The sequence below is a fragment of the Lineus longissimus genome, chromosome 17, assembly GCF_910592395.1.
Source record: "Lineus longissimus chromosome 17, tnLinLong1.2, whole genome shotgun sequence".
In the NCBI taxonomy this organism is placed as follows: domain Eukaryota; kingdom Metazoa; phylum Nemertea; class Pilidiophora; order Heteronemertea; family Lineidae; genus Lineus; species Lineus longissimus.
Window position 1 is genome coordinate 8,908,367 of NC_088324.1, and position 23,100 is coordinate 8,931,466.

General features: G+C 42.6%; 2 protein-coding genes across 6 annotated transcripts; one reads left to right on the forward strand and one right to left on the reverse strand.

The window, feature by feature from the left end:
- Positions 1 to 75: 75 nt before the first annotated feature.
- On the reverse strand, positions 76 to 14,618 carry LOC135500943 (sarcosine dehydrogenase, mitochondrial-like). Of its 5 annotated transcripts, none has more exons than XM_064792648.1 (16): positions 14,528 to 14,618; positions 12,450 to 12,699; positions 12,099 to 12,277; positions 11,096 to 11,271; positions 10,449 to 10,628; positions 9,931 to 10,054; positions 9,106 to 9,311; positions 8,263 to 8,570; positions 8,014 to 8,155; positions 7,002 to 7,085; positions 6,695 to 6,808; positions 5,748 to 5,997; positions 5,256 to 5,403; positions 4,702 to 4,958; positions 3,074 to 3,242; positions 76 to 2,614 (listed from the first exon to the last, which is right to left on the reverse strand). In XM_064792648.1, the coding sequence occupies exons 2-16, from the start codon at positions 12,566 to 12,568 to the stop codon at positions 2,350 to 2,352; spliced, it is 2,721 nt and encodes a 906-aa protein (XP_064648718.1). In that variant the 5' UTR covers positions 12,569 to 12,699; positions 14,528 to 14,618; the 3' UTR covers positions 76 to 2,349. The 5 variants fall into 5 exon arrangements, with proteins under 5 accessions (XP_064648718.1, XP_064648722.1, XP_064648721.1 ...); XM_064792652.1 differs by lacking the exon at positions 14,528 to 14,618 and adding an exon at positions 14,353 to 14,373; XM_064792651.1 differs by lacking the exon at positions 14,528 to 14,618 and adding an exon at positions 13,093 to 13,131.
- A 428-nt stretch (positions 14,619 to 15,046) lies between these two features.
- Positions 15,047 to 21,629, forward strand: LOC135500944 (uncharacterized). The gene is made up of 11 exons (XM_064792654.1): positions 15,047 to 15,129; positions 15,824 to 15,966; positions 16,192 to 16,313; positions 16,630 to 16,781; positions 17,223 to 17,381; positions 17,944 to 18,070; positions 18,566 to 18,688; positions 18,949 to 19,063; positions 19,476 to 19,547; positions 20,027 to 20,130; positions 20,803 to 21,629. The coding sequence occupies exons 2-11, from the start codon at positions 15,859 to 15,861 to the stop codon at positions 20,930 to 20,932; spliced, it is 1,212 nt and encodes a 403-aa protein (XP_064648724.1). The 5' UTR covers positions 15,047 to 15,129; positions 15,824 to 15,858; the 3' UTR covers positions 20,933 to 21,629.
- The last annotated feature ends 1,471 nt before the right edge of the window (positions 21,630 to 23,100 follow it).

Here is a 23,100-nt window from a genome sequence, read left to right on the forward strand (position 1 = left end):
TCTGAGACACTGGGCAGCCAGCAAAGGTGCCATCAGTCTCTGATCTGAGACACTGGGCAGCCAGCAAAGGTGCCATCAGTCTCTGATCTGAGACACTGGGCAGCCAGCAAAGGTGCCATCAGTCTCTGATCTGAGACACTTGGGCAGCCAGCAAAGGTGCCATTAGTCTCTGATCTGAGACACTGCATAGCCAGCCAAAGTGCCATCAATCTCTGATCATAGACACTGTCACAGCCAGCCAAGGTGCAATCAGTCTCTGATCATAGACACTGTCACAGCCAGCAAAGGTGCCATCAGTCTCTGATCTGAGACACTGCGCAGCCAGCAAAGGTGCCATATGTCTCTGATCAGAGACACTGTCACAATAAGCCAAGGTGCCATCAGTCTCTGATCTGAGACACTGTCACAGCCAGCCAAGGTGCCATCAGTCTCTGATCTGAGACACTGTCACAACAAGCCAAGGTGCCATCAGTCTCTGATCTGAGACACTGCACAGCCAGCAAAGGTGTCATCATTCTCTGATCATAGACATTATCACAACCAGCCAAGGTGCCATCAGTCTCTGATCTGAGACACTGTCACAACAAGCCAAGGTGCCATCAGTCTCTGATCTGAGACGCTGCACAGCCAGCCAAGGTGCCATCTGTCTCTGATCTGAGACACTGCACAGCCAGCCAAGGTGCCATCTGTCTCTGATCAGAGACACCGTCACAACAAGCCAATGTGTCATCAGTCTCTGGTCAGAGATGCGCTCACAACTAGCTAATGTGTCACAACTCTCTGATCAGAGACGAAGTATCAACCTATTATAGTGTAACAAGCTTCAGAATTCGGCAAAATAAGAATAGTTGGCCAAGTTCTATGATGATTCCATGAATCACCAGCATTACCCAGAAAGAAAGATGCTGTGCAGTCTATGAGTTGCAGAGTCAAATCGAGCATATCAAACCTTTCTGATGGACCAGCTCATTCTGTTTGGGAGAGTTTCTTTCACGGGGTGCTATAAGCAATCTGGAATAAAGGTTAAAATGGGAAGAAAGTGAAACACTGGCAAGAAAAAGGCAGAAGTGGAAATGGGCAGAAGACTAGGCAGAAGAGGAATAGGTGAAAAGGGAAAAGGCTAAAAAGGAGAGGCAGAAGAGGAATAGGCAGTTTGATTCCTGGTTAAGTTCCCGGTCAATCCTGGTATACTCACGCCGAAGAGAAACTCTGTTCAACAGCGTAGGTTTCCTCCTACTTTACAAGTTACCCAATATTGTTTATAGACTAATAATGTTGACGCTTGGCTATCTCTTGTAAAATATGGAGAAGTTCCTAGGCTTGACTTGCATCGAATAACACATGAAGGAATTATGACCTGCATCGAATAACACATGAAGGAATTATGACCTGCATCGAATAACACATGAAGGAATTATGACCTGCATCCAATAACACATGAAGGAATTATGACCTGCATCCAATAACACATGAAGGAATTATGACCTGCATCCATTAACACTAGACGGATTTATTATTAAAATATACTTAGGTTTGAGCATATAATTGATAGTCCATAATTGAGCCAAAATCACAAGTCGCTTACCAAAGCTTCACCTTCATATATGGTAGTCTTCATCAGTGTCGTCTGAGGTCTAGGGTGATGGAAACTTCCACCCCAGAAGTAAAACTCCAAGGTTGCGGTGCATAAGGGGGGCCTCATAGCCTAGTAGTTAACACTGGTGGCTCCCACGCAATAGGGCCCAGGTTCAATTCCAGGACGGTATTTCTGGATGAACAGGAGTGGCTTTTAAGGAACTAAAATTCCTGGCTCTTCTCAACAGGTATGTTTAACACACACACAACATATAGCTAATCGAGAGTCTGTCGAATGAGATGAAAAAGCTATGGTATCTTGTACTCAAGTGTCTATAAAGTGGAGACCACACCTCTGGGAAAAATCCAATAGAGTTACGTTGCTGGTAATGATATAATAATGAAGCAAGGCCACTCCATTGACATGGATAATGCCAAGGTTTTTTACATTAAGGAGGATTGGTTTAGGAGAGACATAAAAGAGGTGACCCAGATCCAGTCACAACAACCGATGCTCAACAGGGATTGGGGGAGACACAGGCTCCCTAAGAACTGGGACAAAGTGGGTTGTGAAAAATGTACAATGAGGTCAAACGTATGTCTGCGCAAGACCTCAGACTTAACTGGATATGCCTACCGAAGGGAGGTGAAAGCTTTGGCAAGTTTTTTAAGGTCTGCCATTATAAAAATCACAAGATGCCATTTTATTGCATCGCAGTTAGTTGATAAGCCATTCTCACTTCCATCTCTGAACATGAGAAAAACGGTATAAGACTAGTCATAAAGTCCTTTCACTCTCTTATGCTTAGGATCAAAGGGGGTCTGTATGTGGATCTTCGCATCGAAAGAATTGCCCATGTGTTCGACACGATAGCTGCCTGCTTTGAGGAAATCGTTAGTGACGTTGCCTCCCTCTGGGTGCGAGACATAGCCATATCCAATGCTTTTGTTGAGCGCAAATGCGTAGTCTGCCCTTCGAAGGAATCCGACAGCGACATCATCTCTAAAGATCGTTTCCAATCCGTGGAGAGGGACGTGCCTAAAAAACAAATAATTTGAAATAAGGTTTTCTTTCAAAATGAAAGTGACAAAGACATAGACAGACAAGACAGACAGTTTACTTGACAACAACAAAATACTGAATAGCACTCCAGCAGGAGAAAAACATATCATTTTTTATTTCTAGCACACGCACAACTCGTGGCGTGGGAAACTCCTCCCTTTCATCTGAAACTTCCAAGTTCAAGGATCTAAAAATACTGGACAAAGCATGACAAAGAACACACCATTTGAAGCAAAATACTGACAACTTTTCCCAGCCATTCAGGCTTTTTCGCATGCAATGCCATTTCCTTGTGAAATGGACTAAAATATTCATACAGCACATACACGTATCAAGCACCGAGAGATGTTTTTGGACCCAAGCGTATCGACACCAAACAAGAAAGCTCCTTGTTTACACCAAGGGCATACGAGCAAGAATCATGATACGACTTACTCATCAATGGTGAATGCAGCCAACTTCTTCTTCAGACCATCCTTCTTCTGTTTTTCCAGCGCTTCCCGTCCTAAAAATGGCACGTCGGTTTTCAACTTGCAGGTGAATGCAAGATTGGATTCCAGGGGTGTGTCATCACTACGGAGGTCTGCGTGCCAATGGCGATAACCTGGGACAAATAATGCGGAAAGTGGAAAATGCCATAATGGTTACAGACTTTTTTCTCTCACAACTTGGTGCAGCAATATGATTATTAAATGAACAAGCTTAATCAACAGTGAAACAGTAGAATAACAAACATAAAACCCCCAAAATATATGGACTAAACTTAGATTGAGGTGGCAAATCGGTGTGTCCACTGAGCACAAAGTCTGTAAGCACGAAAGAGCAACAGAACAAGAAACCATTTTGCACTTTAAGCACAACCTCTGGAAGCAAGAAAAGGCAACAGAACAAGATGATGTTGCACACCTATAGCACAAACTCTGGAGGCAAGAAAAGGCAACAGAACAAGATGATGTTGCACACCTTCAGCACAAACTCTGGAAGCAAGAATAGGCAACAGAACAAGAAGCTGTTTCACACCTATAGCACAAACTCTGGAGGCAAGAAAAGGCAAGAAGCTGTTGCACACCTTTAGTACAAACTCAGGAAGCAAGAAAATGCAACAGAACAAAAAGCTGTTGCACACCTATAGCACAAACTCTGGAGGCAAGAAAAGGCAACAGAACAAAAAGCTGTTGCACACCTATAGCACAAACTCTGGAGGCAAGAAAAGGCAACAGAACAAAAAGCTGTTGCACACCTATAGCACAAACTCTGGAGGCAAGAAAAGGCAACAGAACAAAAAGCTGTTGCACACCTTTAGTACAAACTCTGGAGGCAAGAAAATGCAACAGAACAAAAAGCTGTTGCACACCTATAGCACAAATTCTGGAGGCAAGAAAAGGCAACAGAACAAGAAGCTGTTTCACACCTATAGTACAAACTCTGGAAGCAAGAATAGGCAACAGAACAAAAAGCTGTTTCACACCTATAGCACAAACTCTGGAGGCAAGAAAAGGCAAGAAGCTGTTGCACACCTTTAGTACAAACTCTAGAGACAAGAAAAGGCAAGAAGCTGTTGCACACCTATAGTACAAACTCAGGAAGCAAGAAAAAGGTAACAGAACAATAAACTTTTGCACACCTTTAGCATAAACTCTGGAAGCAAGAAATGGCAACAGAACAAAAAGCTGTTGCACACCTATAGCACAAACTCTGGAATCAAGAAAGGCAACAGAACAAAAAGCTGTTGCACACCTTTAGCATAAACTCTGGAAGCAAGAAATGGCAACAGAACAAAAAGCTGTTGCACACCTAGCATAAACTCTGGAAGCAAGAAGGCAACAGAACAAAAAGCTGTTGCACACCTTTAGCATAAACTCTGGAAGCAAGAAATGGCAACAGAACAAAAAGCTGTTGCACACCTGGAAGCAAGAAGACGCTGCTGACATCTTACCACAAACTCAGGAAGCAAGAAAAAAGGTAACAGAACAATAAACTTTCGCAAACCTTTTGCTAAACCCTGGAAGCAAGAAAAGGCAACAGAGCAAGAAGCTGTTGCACACCTTTAAGCACAAACTCACCTTTTTCTATGCTCAGAGAATCAATAGCTCGGTACCCAGCATCGCAGATACCATACTGGCCACCAGCTTCCATGACTGCTCGATAGACATCCACGGCCGATTTATTGGGCACGTGCAACTCCCAGCCGAGTTCACCGACAAACGACAACCGCAGCGCCCGACAATCGTGCCCGGCAACTTTTATAGCTTGATGGGTCGAGAAAGGGAAAGCTTCGTTGCTGAAATCTGTCTCAGATAATTGTTGCAGGACAGCACGACTGAAAACAAGATGTACGGATCTTAGCAAAATTAGCATCTCAAACTTTAGCAACTCTGTGCTGGGTGTTCGAAACCATAGGAGACATTGTGTCATAACAAGCACAACTTTAATGGGATTAACTATAAGAATGCAAGGATGCTTAAATTATTGTTCTGCTTCACTCTCACTCATCCACCGATTCAAGGCGCTCTCCCCATTGCTTAACTTTGAGGATTCTCAGGAGAACTGAGAAGATCTACTAAGGAAAAATATGTCTTCAATGGCTTTCGCCAGTATTGAGATAGCTACTGCCTACCTTTGAGGCCCTTGAACACTAATAAGTACCATGTCATCAGTGTGGTCAATTAGGCGGCAGTTGAATTTATTGTCCTGAATAACGGTCATGAGATGGCTGTAGTTCTGCTGTGCTGCTGCCCCTCCAACAGCCAGGTAGTACCCTCGTCCTAGAAATGGCATAAAGAATGAAGAATAACAAAATGGTAACAGTCACAGACAGTAGTGAAAACAGTCACAGACACGTACAGCCAACAGAGAATAAGTCAGTAAGTACAGAAATGTTGAGGTTCTGCATGAAGTGGCTGCATTTAAACAGCTTTGAAATAAAATACCGCTGGGGTATCTTGCTTGCCTAGGCATAGGCACAAGCTACAAGAAACCTTGGTTTCGTTCAAGGGTTGAGGAAATCTGGGTTCTCGGACACGAAAATGAAACAGGGGTGACCCTTCTGAGAGTCCAGTTTTCTGAGCCCTCTGCTCTGACCACTCAACCACTGGTCTTCTAATCATACCTTCAAATGCAGGACTGTGAGGGGCTCCGTCACCCGGCTCCAGCACACTCACTGTCAGATCAGCCTCCGCGCCTCCAGCCTTGTTCAACATACAACTATAGACAGTGGACCCGGTCGCCTTCCTGATATCGTTAGAGAATATCCAATTCGCTGCCTTCTCTGCGTCGGGTCCGACAAGGTAGTATTTGCCGAAATATGACATGTCGAATGCTGCAACACTGTTGCGGCATGTCAGGCATTCTTTACCAATCTGAAAAGTAAAAGACACAGTTGGACCTTCGTTAGTGTATACCCCTACTGGTACTACTCAGAACTGCCTACCCTTGAGTCCAGCAAAGTGTAAATCCCTTGGTGAAAAAGAGTTGATCAGTAACAGAAAGTATGATTCCTGGGTTTTCTGATGAGTTTGGCATGATTTTAAATTTTTCTCTCCTAGAGTCAAAGTGTAAAATGGCCCTTACTAAGTGTAAACAGACCTTACAATGTGTAAAGTCGCCCCCAAATGTGTAAGGTAGGCAGCCCTGACTACTGTTAACAACCTAATTTCATACAAGTAATACAATGCCCTTCTCACGCCTCTGCCATCATCAAAGGAATTGATGCATCAAGTCATACGGAAGCTTCTGAATGGAACCTTATTGCAGGCTCTACTGTCCACATATTCATCCGGCAAAATCTCGCTCATTGATCTGCGCCAAACTTTTAAACAGGATAGGAGAAGGTTCATTTTCTCGGGCGGTGAAAATGTCAAAAGTTATATTATCCCAAACTCGAGTTGCGGAAGGTACAAAAATACCAGAGTATAAGGAGTCAGGGATTGGAGATTGGGGTACTTGATGGAGGGGTCAGTCAAAAGCTCAAGGAACACAGGTTATTGAGGGTTATCCCCAGCCCTTGGGACTTGCCCGATGATCCCCCCTCCCCATCTGCCCAGAGACTTCACTTACCTGCTCATGGTGAACTGGGAAATCAAACGTATAATCCTGCAGCAGTTTTTGATTGTATCCATAATTCTCGCGAGGCTTGTTGTCGTAAGATCCGTAATAATCGTACTCAAGTGCCTGGAAATAAGATCTGTATTATAAGGCCACACCAATTTAATACCTTGGATAGTGGGCGAGGAGGCAAACTTTTCTTTGTCGGAGGAAGTCTCAGTAGACAATAAAGTGGCGATCATCCCTTGCTTTTTGCTGTCCAGGCTTGTCCATAGGCAGACTACACCTGCTGCTGATTTGCCATGATGTTGATACTTACTGGGACGTTTTCATTCGGAGAAAACCAGCCCGGTCGTTCCCATCCAAGACGTTCTTGAAACACACAGCCTTTCTCCAGTAGTACCTACGAGAAAGAAAAATATGCATCAGGGAAAATGTAAAATAGAACAAGAATTTTATCACCTTGCACATTTCTTGCAATTCTTTTGCCATCCAAGGGAAGTTAGGCACACCGGGGGCAGCATCCATTCAGGAGCGCCATAAGTAAGATGAGACAGCTCGGTAAGTTGGAAAGCCTTTCTAATTCTCGGGAAGTTGGACAATAGCATTCCGCGAAGATGACGTCACTGCAGCTGCTGCCCTCTATTTCCCCATTGCTGAATTACAGGCAATGTCGGACAAACATGCGGTTTCGTAATGGATTCAGGCTTTCTAACTGGGGCAGTTAGATTCAATCTGGCACATGTCCGAGTGTTGGAAATACTACATAATTGTTCTGAATATTTCTCTCTCTGACTCTATGGTATCATTCATGCCAAAAACAATGCAGGGTCAAAGATAATTGACTTTGAAATAAGCTCAAATGCGTAGAAATAAGTGTCGATGTCCGACTGTCACGTGACTAAAACGTCATCAATATCTTATGCAAATGACCTTGTGAGCTATAAATAGTAACTTCGCGGAATGCTATTGATTCTCTGGGTGTTCCTGGTTTATGGTTCTCCTCAATGACTGGATGTGCCAAGAACAATATGTAACTTCAGTGTGAGAAAACAGTCTACACATCTCAAAGCTTCTCCATAACTGTTGTAGAGGTCAGGGGGCAAGCTAAAGACCCCAACAAGTTAGAAACGTGAGAAGCTCGTGATGGGCTCTCCCTCTGGCAGAAGACGGAGTCACTGGCAAATAAATCGAATGGCACCTAACTGCAGTGGCATGTAAAAAGCTCATCAAGCCTCGGAGGAGAAATAGTTCCTGGGAATGATACCCCAAAGTGCAAAGCGAGCACTGAAGAAGAAGAAGAGTTGCTAACTATTCCATTCACAACTCACCTCATAAAGGGCATCCTTCCTGAGGCCTCTGCTAGCTAGAGGCTCATCGTGAGGAAATACAATGCTGTAATTCTTGGCATACGACTCGTGGCTTCTTTCTTTAATCCACTTTTGGTTGTCCGTCAGCCTTTCCGTGAAACGCCTGAAAAAAACAGATAAAGAATACTGTGCTGTCCTTCACAGATGCTCACTCGCTCACCAGAGAAAAATGGAGAGAGAGATCTAGAGAGATTCTGATCCAAAACTTACCGAATATCATATCCGAACATATCAAGATCAGGACGGCCATTTATGATCCATTTTGCCAGCTCACGCCCGCAACCTCCACCCAACATCATCCCGCTGCTGTTGAACCCACAGCCGAGGAAAAAACCTCGGACCTCTGGACTTTCCCCCATCAGCGGCTTGTGATCGGATGTGAATGACTCGGGGCCACAAACAGTTGATTTGACGCCGGTGCGTTCGATGACGGGTACTCGGTTGATGGCGCCCTCTGTGTGAACGCTGAACACATCCCAGTCAAGTTCGTAGAGGGAGAAGGCAAAGTCTTTCTCCATCTAGAAATAAACACTGGTTTAAATCACAGCTTATGGTGACATTGCAGGAACCAATTCAGAGTTCATCAGTGAATTCGATTCATTGGGGCATAAAGTGGTTATTTCAAAAAAGTTGACTATCAGTATCGGGGGCAGCAGTAGCGCAGTCGAAGAGAGTCGGCCTCATGATCAGGAGGTCGTGGGTTCGACTCCCGGCCGAGTCACTGCTTAGTTCCCCTACTGGTCGAGTTCAAGCGAGCACCTTCTGGTTGCTCCTTGAAACCCCTGATTGATTTCTGTGGAGACCGGGGTAATAATATGATATCCCAAAGCGCTTTGAGCGAGAACTATAGTGTCACGGAATTGCGCTATATAAAAGACTCATCATCATTATCACAGGGGTTTATATGTAGTACAAAAAGATAAGGACAAAACAGAGTTATCTGTATTTAATATCACCAGTAGCAACAATGATAAATTGAGGTACATGTACATTATATTTCATGTATCTTCTGCACAAGGGTTTAATTTTTAATGATAGGTTGGCAAGACTTACCTCGCCAGTAAAAATAGGATCCGGTTCATAGCCACCCATCGAGAGCGCATCGCCCTGAAGTTTGAGGTAGACTGATGCATCATGGTCCCTAACGTTGGGCATATTTTGAATTCCTTCAATACGTTCCGTGACAACGTATGCGTGTTTCATTGGAACGAGCGGCACCTTGACGCCGGCCATTTTTCCTAGTGAAGGTGCCCAAACGCCTGGAAAACAGAACATATATGTACATGTACTATCATTCAGGTTCTCCATCTTAGGGAAGGTTTTTTTCTTCTTCTTCAGCCTTTGTGGCCGGCAATTTGGCTGGTTGTGCGTGTGTATCCTGTGACGCAATTATATGGCCAGTGTGCTGCGTCTCAAGGTTTAAGTCCGTTTTCGTCTGCTTGTGCTTGTCTGGTTGCCATATTGACAGGCAGACGATCCCGTTCGATGTCAGAGGTTGCCAACCAGGGCTAAGGATCGATACCAGTGTCGCTGAAGTATTTGATGATAACCTTGACTTCATTCAACATAAACAGCAGAATACACTAATGATACAGAGAAACACGAGAACAAATTTACTTTTCTTGGTCACAGTGTATCTTTTAGGACTTGCTGACTTGGAATATGCTGCATGCCAAGTAGCACACACTGGGTAAATGTATAACTGTACACTAGTGGAGCCACTTGGCACACAGCATACTCGTACAGAGGTTTGAGGTCTTTCATTCTCGTACTCAAGAACAGTGTGAGGAACCAAGAATGCTTCTTCTGTAAAGCATCACTGGTGCATCCAGTGCTAGGCCCTATGCTCAATAATATTGAGGAAACTAACATGCTCACCTGCGCAGTTAGCCACATTATTTGTTTTGATAACACCCCTGTCTGTTTCAACTCCAATCACTCTCTTCACTCCAAATTCATCAACTTTTGTTTGGATATCAGTGACACTGCAGTCAGTGACTACCTACAAAACGAAATCATCATTATAAATCCTTGATTTCAGGATGCGACAGCCACTAACCTCGAAAAGTTGATCAAGGTAAGGACGCATGGGGCTATAGCAGCATATATAGGAAGATGAATACTACCATTAAAACACTGGTGCAAGAGTGATGACTTTTTTAATTAGTTGAAGTGCAATTAACTAAGCAGACGTACCAATCCCTTAATAGCAGACACCTCTCTAATAAGGACACCCTCTCTATAATAAAGACACTTGATTTGGTCCAAACTTGGTTGTTTCAATTCAGTTTGACCTCTCTAATCAGGACACCTCTCTATTAAGGAAAGCTAGTCAGTCCCAAGGGTATTCTTATTAGAGAGCTTTTACTCTCGAGTATAGTCAATGTCCTCCCTACCTTAGCCCCACGTTTGGTAGCACCTCTCGTCAGTGCTGAGCAAAATCCTGCCGGGTCAATAGTGCCATCACCTGGGCTGTATAGCACACCGTAGACATCATCAACATTCATTAATGGGTAAATATCTTTCGTTTCTGCTGGGCCTAGAACGTGTGACTCGATACCGAAGGCTTTGCCAAGCTGAAAATTCAAATGAAACATCACATCAATGTATCAGACAAATCAATAGATGCATGATTGTTCTTCTGCGAAAGGGAGCCACAATTACCAATCAAGTTTTACCATAGTCATATGCTGCGACCTGTGCTTCAGGGCCTTTCAGTTCACTCGGTACTATCTGATCTAATACCGCATGTCAAAAAAATCTTCTAAAGAGATTGCAGGCTCTTCTCCACAGTTACAGCCATCCATCATTCAGGGATAAATCTACCAAATTTTGCCCAGAAACCTACTGGGAACGCGCTGATCGAGCAGTCAGGCTGGACTTCGGTGACTACGTACCGATGACATATCCAAACCACAGGCAAGTTGCTCACCACATGGCCAGGTGGTGAAACACAACAGTGAAAAACTGATTGTAGTTGAACAGGCAGAATTGTCATTATCATAAAACTGCTAAAACATGCATCGTGGATGAAAATTCTTACACTCATCATTCGCTTGTATTCATCGAGTCTTTCTTTTGTCGAGGAAATGAACATGCCACCATTTTCAATCCATCCTGGATCGACTCCTGTCTCTTCTTCGATCTGTTTGATGACATTTCGTGTGTGATTTATCAGTTGGACGTCAATGTCACTTGGCCGTAATCGCCAGAGCAAACCTGAAGAAAAAGTTTACAAAATTGGTCTGGAAGTGATAAAAGGAATGCAAACGTGAAAACAAAACTATCAGAATTACACACCTCTAAGAGTCTGACCTATTTTTACACGTCAAGAATCAGAAGGTCAGCTGGCCCAGATCTAAACATCCTCGATTACTAGGTCAGTCGTATGCTCTTCCCCTCGCATGACAATCTCCGTTGCGGTTGGTGCCGAGTATCGGCCTGAGTTCAGGATGAGATCTGAAGGGTCTCTAAACAACCTTGTTGCACTATCAAAGAGCTGTACAGATGCAGATACGCACCTGGTCGAACACAGATCATGCTTTTACTTTGATGTGCTACACTCAAAAGCAGTGTGCCAGGTAGTCGAAGAGGCCAGCTCATCTTTATCAATCAACTCAGTGTTCGTTACACCGTGCTTGACAAGATCACACAGTACTCACCAGCAGTGTGCCAAGTTGTCCCAGCCGTCAGCTGGTCTTTCTCAATCAACTCAGTGTTCGTTACACCTTGCTTGACAAGATCACACAGTACTCACCAGCAGTGTGCCAAGTTGTCCCAGCTGTCAGCTGGTCTTTCTCAATCAACACAGCGTTCATTACAACTAGCTTGACAAGATCACACAGTACTCACCAGCAGTGTGCCAAGTTTTCCCAAGCCGTCAGCTGGTCTTAATTCTCAATCAACACAGTGTTCATTACAACTAGCTTGACAAGATCACACAGTACTCACCAGCAGTGTGCCAAGTTGTCCCAGCCGTCAGCTGGTCTTTCTCAATCAACACAGTGTTCGTTACAACTTGCTTGACAAGATCACACAGTACTCACCAGCAGTGTGCCAAGTTGTCCCAGCCGTCAGCTGGTCTTTCTCAATCAAAACAGTGTTCGTTACACCTTGCTTGGCTAGATGATACAGGGTGTTGCAGCCAAGCGATCCGCCTCCAATAATAACAACATCGGCAGACTGGGGGAGGGACGAGTCGCCTGCTGTTGTACTTTGTAACGTTCTAAAATGAAAAACAATGCACAAGTGAGTTTTTGATCATCGCACACTAACTCTAGCATCGAAATTTGACATAATTCTGGACACATGTGCAAAGTGATTTACAGGTAATTGATTTTTTTGGCTCTGATTCATCTTCTTCAAAAAGGCCTTATTGTCATATGGTGGTTACTTACTTATAAGGTACACCAGCATGCACATGCTCATCCCCTGTGGCCCCACTGCATGCCCTGGATGCAGGTGGCTGCAACCTTGCGATGAGAGATCGTGAATGGTATATGGCAGCTCGCAGCATGGTGATCGCCTTACTCTTTATACTCCGATACTAGTTGTAGTAGTTAGAGGCACTTCGACGTCTGCCAGGAGCGTTATAGTGATCCACCGCACACAGAACAAGGCTTAAGCTTACCAAGAGAGGTTGGCGGTCTAAAAAGTTAAAGCAGAGAATTAGGGGTAATATCAGGGACATTAGCATAGGCATAGTTAATTGACATTGCGTCATTGGCATAATTTACGCGAAACATAGAGAGATCAGGCACGTCACTGGCGCGCAACTCGGCACGTGCTCGCACATACATTCCGCGTCCACTGACGTGAAGAAGGACGGATGTTAATTGTGATTTGGACTGTAAGTGGAAAGTGTGTGGTAAGTGGTGCATGGAAAGTGGTAAGTCAGTGCTTTCTCAAGTACCCTACCGAAGTGTCACAATAACTTACTTGCTAACTACATTGTTGCTTGGCATTGGAATCGAATGTATCTATAATTCTAACTTTCTCTAATAATAACTATAGACTAAAATCGGATAAAAATTTTCTTACGGAGCTGAAATGTTTTTTCTCCACCCCTCTCGTCTGCTTTTATAGTGCTTATCAATAGTGTAAAAAAGATTTGGTGGCACTGCGGTTCTTAAGCAGTCATGAAGTTAAGAAAGTAATTTCTGCTAATTTTCTTTCCTTTCTTATCAATTTTACCAACGATTGGCAATTTTAGATCGGTGGATATGAAAGGAAAATATCAATTATACATTAAGATAATTAAAAGGGCTTGAATTAACAATTTAGATACTTGTTCACTACACGAACTGTTGTAATATTGCATAGCTGTCAAAACCAGGAAGTATATTTTTCTTCGTACATGGGATAAGCGTGAGCTCAATACATTGCCACTATCAGCTGCATTATGTATACAATGATATATGTTGCATGATAAGAAGGCATAACACAGTACTTAGTCTAAGATAACGCTACGACGTTACAGGACCGGCACCAGAAGAATACCTTTAAAAGTTGTCTTTTGAACCCTCGGGCCTCGATCAGCCTCGATAAGCCTCGATCAGCCTTGATTGGCCTCGATCAGCCTTGATTGGCCTCGATCAGCCTCGATTGGCCTCGCCTGTGCTGCCCGGACAATAAATAATTGATGCTCCCCTAAAAACTATGTGGTGTCACGTTATGGAGCCAAAGTGTAGCTGGGTTGGGAATTCTACCTGGTGCCGAAGTTAAAGATTCGCGAAATACGACAACAAAGCCAGACTTCCATTAGAACCGTTACTTACACAGTACTTAACAAAAATAACGATAATGGTGTCGAAAGATATAAGCTTAGTTTGTATGCATTTTCAGGTGTTTGTCTACAGTAGTACCCCAGACTTGCCACACGTACAGGCATGACAGAAACATCTGTAGGCCTAAGGAGCTGCCAACTCTTTAGTGATGGAGAATTAATAAAGACTAGTCTTATATTCTTGATTAAATGTTCGTTTACAGAGTCTCACATCTCGCCACTGTAGAACTTCCCCAACCTGTGTTCTCTTCTCTGCCCCCCAATTTGGTCTGTGGGCCAGCAGACAAATTGCACTTGAATTTACATTTACCACTAGTACAATACCATAAGACCATATCTGTTGCAACTTTACGAGAATAACTAAAGTCTTTCTCACCTCAACTTTAGACCGGCATTTGGGCATCACAAGAGTATTAAATTACCTATCACTATCAGGAACTTCCTCCCACTGAGACAACCAGAGCAGTGATCATAGTCTGTACAGAAATCATGCAGAAGTGAAACAGTTGCATTACCTTTGGTCATAGTGCTTAACAGTATTAATGTAACTCCTGTACTTCATTCTCCCAGTCACTTTCACTCTCTTATTCAAGTGGGGAAGCCAGGGGATTCCCCACACCATAGCAACAGGCAGGAAATTCCATGCAAATCGGTTACATCTGAAACTAAGAAATATGAAAATACATGTACCTTTATCACCTCATCTACCACTACAGGAACTTCCTAGTTGTCAATTGGTACGCAAATTTGAATTTGATTGACCCACAGCCAGAGATAATGATACATAACACTCAGACAACATAGTCATTATCTGGTGTGCCCAGGTGTGTAAGTTAAAGTCAGGTTGTCGTTCATTAGAAATTTGTAATTGAATTTGAAAATATCCAAATGCGTAAATATACAGTCGTAGGCCTTTTTGAAGGTCTTGTTTGATTTAGAGATATAAAACTATGGTATTTGTGGAACAAGTATGAATAATGCTGATGTTATATAGAGACACCTAGTTTATCAGCCCCTTTCACCTGACTTAATCTGGGCGACATGGCTCTATAGTCTGCCTTTAAAGGTTGTGACATGTCCAGGTTGAGTGTTGCTTAAACCAGTTCTGGCCGACCTTGCTATAGCCTTCCTTTAAAGATAGGGTAATGACCGATTGAGTGTGAGCTTGAAACCAGGCCTATCTAGCCTTCCTTTGAAGATAGGGTAATGTCCGGGTTGGAGTGTCAATTCAAACCAGTTCATATTTAATCTTACTTCGGATTTATTAGATTTAAAGTTATTGTCAAGTATTGGTAGGCATGATCAAGCGAATCCCCCCCCCCCCCTCCCCCCGATACTGTGCTTATCAACTTAGAGTAACCAATCTAAGTTATTGAATTGTATGCAGTCCTAGTCACAATTGACATCCCTTCTGCTTCACATGCAATTTGCGTGCTGAATTGCACTCCAGTCTGGTGCGCAAGTGACGAGGTTATCGCTCTATCTTTCGCAAAGGTTGTGTTTGTTCTAATAATATGCACTTTCAACATGGCAGGTTTTTTATGATATGATATCTGATGGCCTGTAGGCCTACTTTGGATTCAAATTGAATGTCTTCCAGGGTTTACTGACCTACACTACATACTATGTGAATGAACACCATGCCATGCATTGACTGTCATCTCGTACTTAAGTAATGCCATTTTTATGATTGATGGGATGTCATAATTGTGACCCTTTTTTGAAATTTTTCCATATGGCACAAATGTATTGCTATAATAATTGATTTATCAGTTTTTCGTGGCACCATTTATATAAATTTATCTATCATTCGGCCTGCTGGCGTATACCTTTTATAGTTCATTTGGCCAGAAGGACGTGTCCCAGTTTAAATTTTACTCATCATCATCATCATCAAAAGCATGTGTGCTTCTTAACCATGATTTTCCTGACCATCATGAAAACAGGTGTGCTGCTTTTTTACTGAACTTTCTTCAATGATTTCAGGTGGTGACCCCAAGTCAAAGAAAATATTTACCAAAATGGCCTCCCCTGGAGAAAGGTTGATTAGTCTTGGGGCAGGCATACCCTGCACAAGTGTCCGAGTTGATGCTGCCAAGGTTGTCCAGAAAGCTGTTGAGGCGCGCATAGTAAGTGTTCTGACTGAAGGTGTTCAAAAGGTCTTAGCAGGGTGGACTACGGAACTGGGGATGTCAGATTTCCACTTTAAGGTGAATTTCTGACTTTTTCCTCTTTGCTGAATGAAGGATAAACACCCTTTAATGCCATAAGATTTACAATACAGTGTCACCTTTTTCTGCCTCAAAAGAATTGTTTCAAAGAACTTTATTCATTTAAAAAAATGTTTTGTACAGAAAGAAGAATTGGAGACAGGAGCACAATTCTTGACGTACCTGTCCACAGGAGAGGGGCACCCAGAGTGGAGAGAAGAGATGTCAAAATTCTTATCTGAGGAGTACGGAGATCCTGTATCAAGGTAGGTACAGTTGAGCCTCTCTATTTAAATGCTGTCCTTAATAGGGAGGTGTCCCCAATGGTGGTCAAATTGTATAGAAATGACTCTGTTTGGGGACAAAAATCACTATCCTGCTTTCATAATATTGCACTACGATATTTTGTACTTCTGTTTTCTTGAGCCACCAGTAAAATACAACGAACACAAGCACCATAACCCTTTTAGTTCAAAAAGCCGGCATGGACCTAATCCCTGTCTACTATAAACAGAAAACAAAACCACTTTTTTAACATAATTTTATTGCACCTAATGATACCTGTCTATTTTCATTTTTCAGCGACGACCTCCACTTGACTGCTGGCGCCACCCATGGATTGCATCTGGCAATGACTCTCCTCCTTGAGAAAGGCTCACCTTGCTTCACTGAGGAACCCCACTATTTCCTTGCTGCTGGCGCCATCAAAGACTCTGGTATCCTCGGAGTTCCAGGTAATTATGAGGCGCTATGTGGGAATGAAATTATTTGGCAAATTGATTTGAAGTAACAGTAATATTATGGGGGACAATAGAGTGACGAATGGAAGAACTAAATGGGCGTCCAAACATTCTGTTGACTTGTTATGATTTAAATTACCAAACTTTCATCCATTCAGAAAAGCTGTGACAAACTGCTTTCCTGTTGATACTACTCTCAGTAACATAATGATGCTTTACCCTTGATATAAAGTTGCCTTTTAAACAAAATCGTATTCAGGTTTGATTTAAAATATCCTTCAAGTTGGCGAGAAAAACCTATCATTGAAATTGTTAGTCACATTGCCCGCTGTTGAGTGGTAAGATTCCCAGATGCGGGCTGCGAGAATTTGCATGATGTCAGGCTGACGTCATTTTGTTGACAAACTATTGATGCTGGTTTTTTTCTTCTTTCAGTCGAGATGGACGATGATGGACTCAGTGCAGACGACCTTGAGAAGAAAGCCTCGGCATACGAATACACGTGGGACAAGACACCATCTAATAAACCTTACCGCGGTGTAGTCTACATGGTGCCAATATTCCATAATCCCACTGGGAAATGTTACTCCCCAGGTACATATATAGCTCTGTAATGTTTGCTTGGTCTACATGGTGCCAATATTCCATAATCCCACTGGGAAATGTTACTCCCCAGGTACATATATAGCTCTGTAATGTTTGCTTGGTCTGCATGGTGCCAATATTCCATAATCCCACTGGGAAATGTTACTCCCCAGGTACATATATAGCTCTGTAATGTTTGCTTGGTCTACATGGTGCCAATATTCCATAATCCCACTGGGAAATGTTACTCCCCAGGTACATATATAGCTCTGTAATGTTTGCTTGGTCTACATGGTGCCAATATTCCATAATCCCACTGGAAAATGTTACTCCCCAGGTACATATATAGCTCTGTAATGTTTGCTTGGTCTGCATGGTGCGAACATTCCATAACCCCACTGGGAAGTGTTACTCCCCAGGTACATATATAGCTCTGTAATGTTTGCTTGGTCTGCATGGTGCGAACATTCCATAACCCCACTGGGAAGTGTTACTCCCCAGGTACATATATAGCTCTGTAATGTTTGCTTGGCCTGCATATGATGCTCACTAATCTCTCATTATTATTCAGAGAGATGTCGAGCGCTTGTTGCTATCGCCAGAAAACACAACCTCCTGCTGTTCAGTGAAGACGTGTATAACCTTCTCTACTACACTGGCAACTTGCCACCCAAGAGGTTTTTCTTCTATGACAACAAGTAAGTCGTATGAAAGAGACTCGCGATGCAGTTGCGGTGTAGTGGCTGGGACTCTCGACAAGCAGTCTGGAGATCCTGGGTTCCATCCCCACTGTTGGCGTGAGACTGTAGGCAGGTCTCTTTGTCTTACTTGCCTCTCTGCACCTAGGACTATAAATGGTTACCAGTCAGAAATGCTCAGATTGTAGCCCTGATTGAGCAGCTCATTTGAGGTCTACTGAAAGGTTTCAGGACAGACCAGGGTTTCAGTGTAAAGTCGGATGATAATCTATATCGTAGTTGATATCAGACTATAAACCCTAAACTTTGACATTTCGTTGACAGGCAATCGTGGCATGTTTTCTGGCCAGTCAAAAAAGTGTAGGAAAAACAGACACCATGTGAAAAAGGCACTGATATTTAGTTGCATATCTACACAATTAGAAAATTTCAAAGTCAAGATCAGTTTTTCAAATTTTCACTGAACGCTTTATAATGCCTGTACTGTGTTTTCAGATCAGATGCGGACTACGTTGGCAGCGTGATAAGCAATGGCTCCTTCTCGAAGTATCTCGCGCCTGGAATAAGAATCGGATGGTACGAGGCGCCCAAAAGAGCTATGGACTGCTTTGAGAAATCGTAAGCATAACCTTGTGATTTACTGAATGGGGGGTGGGATATATGAGACGTTCGCTGGCAGGAGTTGGTGTGGTTGTCACACAGAGAAACGAAGAATATTCTTAAAGGACTGGGTCATGTTTGATTAAACAATGAATACATGTTCCTCATCCAATTGGAATAGATAATGTGCTGCGAGAGATGGGAGAGACTCCTATTGGCAACTTTCGGTAACTCTAATCTACCTGGCTCCGGCCTATACTCTCCCTTTAATATTTCAGCGCCCTTCTAAGAAGTGGTGGCCCTGTAAACCATTTTGGGTCGGGCATCATCACAAGTGCCTTGAAGCTCGGCATCCAACAGGATTTCATCAAGAAACTCCGAGCTAAATATGCGGTGAGTCGATTGATTTTGCTACAGGTAGCTGTTTAGGGAGAAGGTCAAGCTATAGTGAAGCAAAAAACAAACACTGTCTGTTTTGGGGGAGGGTGTTGACGAAAACAGCATTATGTGTTCGTCCCTTTATCATTTTTGGCGAAAACTAATAAGATTTTAACAGAAGTTTGAGAAATTCTCCACTGAACAAAAAAAACGTTTGGTATTCATTGTATCAATAGACATAAACATTGCCATAATGCAATGATTATCCATGCAAATTCACTGAAACTTAACAGCATTGTTGAAATGTATATTTGAAACGCATTTACACGAGAAGAAGTTTTCAAATTCAAGATCAGTGTTTGAATTTCTCAATGAAAAGGGAAGGCCTTTTATTAGTTTTAATAAATCTTTTATTCTACCTTTTCAGAAGCGAGTGTCGTTATTCGGTCAAGTCCTAGAGGAGCGCCTGCCATCATCCTGCTCATTTAAACTGCCCAAGGTGAGTATGTGTATTTATTCATTAATTGGTATCATATTTCAAAAAAACTATTGAGTTGAGAGCTGAGCACCACTTAGGACAGGATTAGCTCTATAAACAACTGTGGGTGATTTGTATTGTTAAGTAGGAGGAAACCGGATACCTCGGAAACCTTCCCTGACAAAGAGAGATGGCCTCTCTATCACATTATCATCGGGCTGGTACAGCAATCGAAATTGTCTATGGAAAAATGTGATTACAAAATGAAGGCAGGTATTTTGCCAACATGAATGTTTACTTAGGGGCCATCCCTAAGATATGGACGCATCAAACTTGGGATTTTGAGACCCCCCTTCCCGTCTATGTACATTTTGGACAAAATGTACAGGCCAAATGTACAGGTGTACGCAATTTCCCCAAAATTCCTAGACCCCCTCCCCATTCAGTGTGTACGTACTAAATGGATGGCCCCTCATGTTATTTTCCTTATCTTTTTTTAGGGTGGATATTTTGTCTGGATCCAGCTGCCAAATGGTGTAGACGGCATTGATATAACTAAGAAAGCAGAGACCGAATTCAACGTGATGGTTCTTACTGGCAGTCTGTAAGTGTGAAGTTGTATTTTAGTCTTCGGTCGTCAGTCACAGTTTTGAGAAACCACAATCGTCTTCAATGTCGTCATCATCATCATCACCCTCTCTTTTACAATCAAAATGATGCAGAGGGGTGGTCAATCTTTGGCCTCTTCGACCAATCAAGGTAATAGCATTCCGCGAAGATGACGTCACTGCAGCTGCTGGCCTCTATTTCCCCATCGCTGAATTACAGGCAATGTCGGACAAATATGCGGTTTCGTAATGGATTCAGGCTTTCTAACTGGGGCAGTTAGATTCAATCTGGCACATGTCCGAGTGTTGGAAATACTACATAATTGTTCTGAATATTTCTCTCTCTGACTCTATGGTATCATTCATGCTAAAAACAATGCAGGGTCAAAGATAATTGACTTTGAAATAAGCTCAAATGCGTAGAAATAAGTGTCGATGTCCGCCTGTCACGTGACTAAAACTTCATCAATATCTTATACAAATGACCTTGTGAGCTATAAATAGTAACTTCGCGGGATGCTATTAGGGGTGGTCAGAGGGTCTAACGACTTGATATCTAGGTGACAAGGTGTCTATCCCTAGAGGGGGGGGGGGAGTATAAGCTATGAATGGAATGGTGATGGCTGTTATGGTGTCTTCTCTGAGTTAAATCATATTCTTTTTTGCAGCTTCTCGCAAACTGCTGGTTTCCGAAACTGCATCAGGCTGAGTATTTCGGCAGTGGAGGATGAGGAGATTGTTCCTGGACTGACAGCCTTCTGCGACTGCTTAACCAAGTATTTGCCTCAGAAGTTGTGAAGATGGCATTACAGCCGAAACAAAAGAGAAATGAATAATGCAAGATGTGTTACATATCGTTACATCTTACAAGTGTACGGGTGTTTACACAATGGGTGATATGAATAAAGACTAGCAAATGCTTTTATCTAAAACTTTATGTACATTTACACTAGGCCTTTCTGTACTGAATTGAAGTAAAAGCATTTGCTAGTCTTTATTCATATCACCCAATGTGTATGTGTGTAAACTATTTTTTCTGCTGATTATTGGGTGCTTTGCAATTTTCCTTAATTTGTTTTTCAAAATTTCTATCATTTGATATTTATACTTAATTTTTGATGATAATTAAGTCCTCTGTGAGGACAGAGTGTTTTAGGGGTGTTTTTCAATTAAAAAGTGTGACCAGTGTATTCATTTTACCTTGTTTTTTGTATAAAAACTCATAAATGATAAAAACCACATGAAGAAAATGGATTAAAATGGTGATTTTTTACAAAAAAAACCACAAGAAAGGGGGTCAAAATTTAGATGGCAATCCCTTCTGAAGGGGAGTCATTTTAGAATATTTTGGTGGTATGAGCGCTGGTCCCCCTTAAATTTGCTGAGGGGTGGGGGAGGGGGTAGTGATAGCCAGTTAGCCCATAGGGAAATTAATGCAAATTGTTGGTGAATGAGTCTTAGATTGTGATTTAGAAATACATGTATGAAGTTTATTTGATGAATAAATATTTTCATATGGTTTTCATATGCCACATAAAGGCGCAAAACAGTAGAATCTCCTCTATTAAGGACACACAAGTTTTTGTCCCACATTGCTTGTTCCCATTCGATGTGATCTCTCTTTCAAGGGCACCCTCGGGACTGACAAGTGCTGTCCTTGATAGAGAGGTGTCCTGATTAGAGAGGTAAAATTGATGGAAATGACCAATTCTGCTGTATTTGTTGTTGCGACCTGCAATCGTGATCACACAACAAAATAACGCTTGATTTTCGTTGGTCATCTCCAGCACCTGCAACAAGAATCGGTGAGCACAGCGACCTTAGATCATTATCAAATCTGGCAATAACCAGGTTGACCCGCGAACTAGAGATGTTTTTGTATGTTTACGAACTTCATGGTCTGTCTGACCAGACCAGACTCGAGGACGACTTCAGCTTATGAATAAGACACATATAATAAGATAAGATTTTATTAATATACTATGTTGAATATAATTCATGAGAACAGAGTCAGCCCAGTATGCAAATGTAGCACAATCAAAAGTTGTGCACAGTTAGTTTGATTGCCTCGCCTGTGTGTGGAACGAGCAAAAGTCGTAACGGCTCCTGGTCGGGCTGTTGAATGTTCCTGAAGTAGTTCTGACTTTAGCTATCAGATGGCGACACTGTATAATTCAAATGCGGGTCATTTTGTACGACGATCGGGCACCGTTGAGACTTTTGTTTGTTGTTTGATCTGTCTAATATCGTGACAGATGATGGCTATCAGTACTTTTTAAAGGCATAGGCCGAAGGACCCCCCCCCCCCCCTCCCCCCGTTATTGACAGCCCCACTAAGACCGTGTTACAAAATGATATCAATAAACTATGTTGAATATAATTCATGAGAACAGAGTCAGCCCAACATGTAAATGTAGCACAATCAAAAGTTGCGCACAGTTAGTTTGCCTCGCCTGTGAGTGGAACGAGTAAAAGTCGTAACGGCTCCTGGTCGGGCTGTTGAATATTCCTGAAGTAGTTCTGGCTTTAGCTATCAGATGACGACACTGTAGAATTCAAATGCGGGTCATTTTGTTCGACGATCAGGAACCGTTAAGACCTTTGTCAGTTGTTGATCTGTCCTGTCGGGGGAATATCGTGAATGATTGATGTCGTGTCTTGCTTTACAGTATTCCTACATGTAGACCACCCCTATCCCCTTACCTACAAGTACCAATATCACCGCTTAGATACTGGCAGACCGTCTACTGGACAATTCATTGACGAATTTGACAGCCAAGTGTCGATGCATTTTTCATGATATCCATGCCCGCAAGGTAGAATTTTCATCACATCTCCAGTCGAGAAAGATTCCATGCAAATTGGACACTTATCCTCCCGTTTATCGCAAACTTTCTCAGTCCTAAATCTACTCAGAGTCTTTGAATCGATTGTCTTTGGTTTCACGCACATGTCTAATGTCAGAA

Coding starts and splice junctions, on each gene's coding strand:
- LOC135500944 (XM_064792654.1), top strand. CDS start 15,859: ATGGCCTCCCCTGGAGAAAGGTTGATTAGTCTTGGGGCAGGCATACCC. Junction 15,967..16,191: donor AAGCTGTTGAGGCGCGCATA/GTAAGTGTTCTG, acceptor TGTTTTGTACAG/AAAGAAGAATTGGAGACAGG. Junction 16,314..16,629: donor TACGGAGATCCTGTATCAAG/GTAGGTACAGTT, acceptor TTCATTTTTCAG/CGACGACCTCCACTTGACTG.
- LOC135500943 (XM_064792648.1), bottom strand. CDS start 12,568: ATGCTGCGAGCTGCCATATACCATTCACGATCTCTCATCGCAAGGTTG. Junction 11,272..12,098: donor GACAACTTGGCACACTGCTG/GTGAGTACTGTG, acceptor CTTTTTCTTCAG/GTTTGCTCTGGCGATTACGG. Junction 3,243..4,701: donor TTCTCTGAGCATAGAAAAAG/GTGAGTTTGTGC, acceptor TATTTGTCCCAG/GTTATCGCCATTGGCACGCA.